Source organism: Physcomitrium patens, chromosome 12 (assembly GCF_059467195.1).
Source record: "Physcomitrium patens ecotype Gransden chromosome 12, ASM5946719v1, whole genome shotgun sequence".
Taxonomy (NCBI): domain Eukaryota; kingdom Viridiplantae; phylum Streptophyta; class Bryopsida; order Funariales; family Funariaceae; genus Physcomitrium; species Physcomitrium patens.
Window position 1 is genome coordinate 9,351,808 of NC_143421.1, and position 4,766 is coordinate 9,356,573.

The 4,766-nt window shown below is 43.6% G+C and overlaps 1 protein-coding gene across 2 annotated transcripts; it reads left to right on the forward strand.

Moving 5' to 3' along the window:
* The first annotated feature begins 676 nt into the window (after positions 1 to 676).
* On the forward strand, positions 677 to 4,536 carry LOC112290052 (ACT domain-containing protein ACR3). 2 transcript variants are annotated; one of them, XM_024535980.3, is made up of 7 exons: positions 677 to 885; positions 1,754 to 1,990; positions 2,143 to 2,303; positions 2,427 to 2,494; positions 2,625 to 3,227; positions 3,359 to 3,460; positions 3,628 to 4,536. In XM_024535980.3, the coding sequence occupies exons 2-7, from the start codon at positions 1,920 to 1,922 to the stop codon at positions 3,967 to 3,969; spliced, it is 1,347 nt and encodes a 448-aa protein (XP_024391748.1). In that variant the 5' UTR covers positions 677 to 885; positions 1,754 to 1,919; the 3' UTR covers positions 3,970 to 4,536. The 2 variants fall into 2 exon arrangements, with proteins under 2 accessions (XP_024391748.1, XP_090110956.1); XM_090254830.1 differs by lacking the exon at positions 677 to 885 and adding an exon at positions 1,062 to 1,496.
* Positions 4,537 to 4,766: the final 230 nt, after the last annotated feature.

Here is a 4,766-nt window from a genome sequence, read left to right on the forward strand (position 1 = left end):
TACCTGATTTATTGATGGAGTGGATCATGGTTTTATTTATTTATTTAAAGAACGTAGTCTGAAGAGAGAGAGGTGAACTAGGGTTGCTGCTAATATTTGAAACAACAACAGTTCTGGAAAGACAAAATGTCAGTTTGCTGTTATTGAAGTACATTTCAGTTAAAGTAGTGCTTTCTGATATCTACGTTCTAATTTTCTTAAAACACCCATTGCTCCTTCTAAGATAGTTTCAACCCATTTTCACAACAACAATTCTACATTATTTCACAGATGGTATCTAATGCAAGCAACTACTCAATAACATCTGCTTTGCTCAAATCTTACACATTGACCATTGAACTACTCGTCTGAACAGTGACAACTCAATTGGCAGCACAATAATCCATCGCAGGTTTTGCGCTGTTCGAACGTTCCAAAGAAATGTTACTCTTGACAGATCGCACGTTTTAACACTTCTTTTCAAATCACGCAATTCATAGTATTCAAACAATAACATGTGCAAATCCATGCATGAAAATGCCCCTAGAGGCGGCAATGGGTCAGTTTGAAACGGAGCCCTATTGCCGCGAGAGGACCTAAGACTGCGGTCCCGAAGTTAGGGATCGCAAGACTGCGGCTGGCTACGCTCACCCTTCATCTTCATCGTCGTCTTCTTCTTTTTCTTCGCCTTCATATTCGCCTCTTCGTCCTGCGCCTCGTAAATATTTTGCAAACGCCTTTCAAATCTCACTCCATGCGCTTCCCGAGCCTCCTGGAACCTTGGTTGTTGCGCTCTCAGGTCTAGGGTTTCGCCGTGCGGAGCATCACCAAGTCAGTCTACGTTGTCGCCTTCTCTTCGGCTATGTATTTCCCAAGGAGAGAATAATCAACTCACGGATAGTTTCGGTACGAAGTCTACCCTGGGGTCGTGTCACGAATTCTGTTTGTTTCAGTGTCGTGACGCAATGCGGCTCACGTGATTTTTGTACGCGCGAAAATCTCGAGGTGAAAGCGAAGCGCGAACTACGAAGGGCCCTGAGTTGATAGTACAGGTTGCTAGGGAAAGGTAGATGGGCGGTAATTGGTGTCAGCAGTCGGCGCCAGAGAGGAGGAAGAGATGAAAGAGAGAGGTTTCCAGGGGTGTGGTACTATGTGAGTTGCGTCATTTTGATTGTGCGGGTGACTGCCACAGTGTTTAGAGTCGTGCGGGGAGAGGAAGGGGGGAGAGAGTTTTTTTTCACAGCGAGGCTCCGTGGTGCTTGATTGATCAAGAATCGAGGCCAACGGGTAGATGCGTGAATGGAATAGCAGCTAGTGTGAAGAGTGGTAAATTCTGTTCAACGGGAGAAATTTAGAAAGGTTGACTGGCTGAATAGTTTGCTGATTTTGGGAAAATCTTCCTATTTGGAGACCGGTAGTTAAGGGTGGTAGGAATTGAGTGGAGTTCTTGGTTTAGAGGTCTTGCAGGAAAGTAGAGTACTGAGAACTGTCAGCGCAACAAGGATAAATTGTCTCAGGTGCTGAGGGTGGAATTCCAGTACTTTTTTTTACCGAAAGTGTATTGTTGGACATCAATGCCATTGTGCCGCTGGAGCGTCCTTGGTTGCAGCGTAGATTCGTACTTGTCTTTAAGTGTAGATAATGATGCCTCTGAGCAGACTGCTTAAATGCGCTAACTTCGTGCTTTCCTTCCGTGCACCCTCTGTAGAGTTTATTCGTTTTTATTCTTGCATTGTTCCCTCTTGTAGAGTCTAACCGTGTAATTGTGTTGCAGTGCACTCAAATTCAACTAGATACGAGATTCAAAGAGAAGCCGGAAACGATGCGTTTTATTGCGCTAGAGTCTGCTCTTGGGAATTTGTAGATCCACTACTCGAGTTTGGTCTGTTTCCGTTCTCACCACTTTCAAGTTTACGTCAACAAATACTCCTTACGTAGCCATGGAAAATCAGAGTTGGCCCTATTTTGATCCCGATTATGAGACTGCATCCTCCAGTTTCGACCCTCCAAGGTATAGTAGACTATGTTGTGGTACTCAGTCTGACGTTGGACTTGCTTGAAGCTTATTCGAGACGGTCCTCTCCTGCAAAATCTTGATTTATTTCGTCCCAACTGAAATCTCTATTTGAACTGGATCTGATAAGCGTATACTTGAATGTGCAGGGTGACAATTGAAAACGATACGTCTGACAACGTCACTGTGGTGCAAGTTCACAGTGCCGACAGACATGGCATACTTTTGAATGTTGTGCAAGTGCTTACAGATCTCGATTTGGTGATAGTAAAATCTGACATGTTTTCTGATAAAGGGTGGTTTTTTGATGGTGAGTTTCCTTTTCGCCTTGATCATTTGCGAAGAGTGCCTTGGGTTATTGCTGTCATGGCTAGCTTGAACATCACTCGTTACGTGGAGATTGTGGTGCTGACATGAATTTGTGCTTTTGCAGTGTTTCATGTTGTGGATCACAGCGGAAATAAAGTTCGCGATCGATCTGTATTGGACCATATTCAAAACGTATGTGTAAATCATGGCATACTCAGGAAGTGAATCTTAATGCATCTGATAATTGAGCACTCTTTTCATTTTGTTCAAGATCTTCTCTTCTTCCAGTTCCGCTAACCTTGCATCGGATAATGTAATGCAGTCACTGGGATACAGGACTAGACGAGAGCAATCATCCGCTGATTTGTTGCGCCGCTCATCAGGATTGTCCGTCTCTGATCACACAGTTGTCGAGTTAACTGGCCCTGACAGACCGGGGCTTTTATCAGAAATATCTGCAATTCTGACGCAGTTGGATTGCAATGTGAATGCTGCTGAGGTATGGACGCACAATCTTAGGGTTGCTTGTGTTATATACCTTACTGATACGACTACGGGTGGCCCCATCCAGACTCAATCAAGGCTAGAGCTTATCAAGGAGCAGTTGTCGAAAGTCTTGAGAGGCGCCCATGACGAAAATCTTGCTAGATGGAAAATAGAGTACGCTACAGAAATCACACATGTAGAGAGGCGGCTGCACCAGCTGATGTACGATGATAGAAGGCATGCAGGACAGGATTATTCTAGAAGCTCGGAGGATAGGCCAAAGATACAGATTAAGAGAAACGAGCGTGGATACTCCATGGTTAGTATTCAATGCAAAGATCGACCGAAGCTCTTGTTTGATATCGTCTGTACTCTGACCGACATGCAGTATGTGATCCACCACGCTTTGATTAACTCCCATGAAGCCGACACGACTCAGGTAAGCTTTATCACGAGTATGTAGAATTGGATTGAAAGCAAGCACCTAATGTTTGAACAGAACCTTTGTTTGCCAAAGAACATGCCCTAATTGGGTCGTTGATTTTTATAACATTTTTATTTTTTATTCAGGAGTTTTTTATTCGCCATGAAAACGGTTGCACCCTCGAAACTCCTGCTGAGCAACATCTGATAGTTTGTCTTGAAGCTGCCATCAACCGGAGGACTACCAAGGTACACCCTTCGAGATTTGTCGAGTCCTTGGTGCTTGGAATATTTCACGATAATAATTCGGCTGCTGACCTTGCACACGTTTGTTTTCATCTTGTCCTTCCGTTTCTTTGCTCTGCTGTTGAAACTAAGTATGCGATTTTGAGAGAGTGACTTGATTGCAAATGCAGGGTCTGAGATTGGAGCTCTGCATGAATGACCGTGTTGGACTCTTGTCTGAAGTCACCAAGATATTTCGAGAAAATGGGCTTTCAGTTGCCCGTGCAGATGTGTCAACACGAGACGACAAGGCCGTGAATGTCTTTTATGTGTTAGACGCATCTGGTCGCCCTGTGAATATGAAAGTAGTGGAAGAGATGCGCAAGACGATCGGTCACGCAATCTTGCAAGTAAAAGGTACTCCGCCTCAGGAATCCGAGCTCCCGAATCCAGGCGCGAATTTTTTTGGTGGATTGTACCGAACATTCTCTGGGCTCACAAGTATGAACTGGCGTTCTACGGCCATTGCATGATGAACATCGTGAATACAAACATGAATTGCAGTTGATGCGACACACAAGGAAATCGGGATATCATAACGGACTACAAATTAAAGCCCGAGGAAGACGTGCGTGTCCTTAGGCTCTTGTGAGATTTCACGACCTGCAGAAGTTGCCTGTTCTCTCTCAGAACCAGGTTGCCGCTCAAATTCTTTAAGCTTGAAGAGCTTTTGTACAGCAAGAAGATCAAAGATTTCTTTGGAGGAGTAGATTCACAAATCTCTTGGAACATCACCCTATCCCAGGGACTTTCCGCCACTCAAACTACCGTACAATCGTTACTACTGCTTCAATCGACACAATTTCATGAACATGTGAAGTCTTCCAACTGACCAGTCACATACATTCTTGGACATGTGGAAATTCATGTCGAAATCAATGTGGAGATCTCAAACCATCAGAACAGGTTTTGAAATCGTGTGTGGACAACACCCTAGCTAAAGAATGCTACTCACTCCACTTAACATCATGCACAATTATCAGCATTTGTACAGAGTACTGGTTATTGAGAAAAAGAATGGAATGTGTGATTTTAATTAATGTGCTTCCTGTCCGAATTGAACTGTGTGTTGACTTTTTTTGTTTTGTTTTGCTTTATTTTTTTGCGTTCTCAGCATCTTTCTTGGAGATATACCCATTTTGTCAAAATTTGAAAGGGTACTATCAAGTGAATGCTGATGCCTATGCTGGGATTTACTGAGCGGATTATCTGAAATATGTTGTGAGACATCCGAAGCTTCAAATATAATTGAACTCACATCTGAACTGAA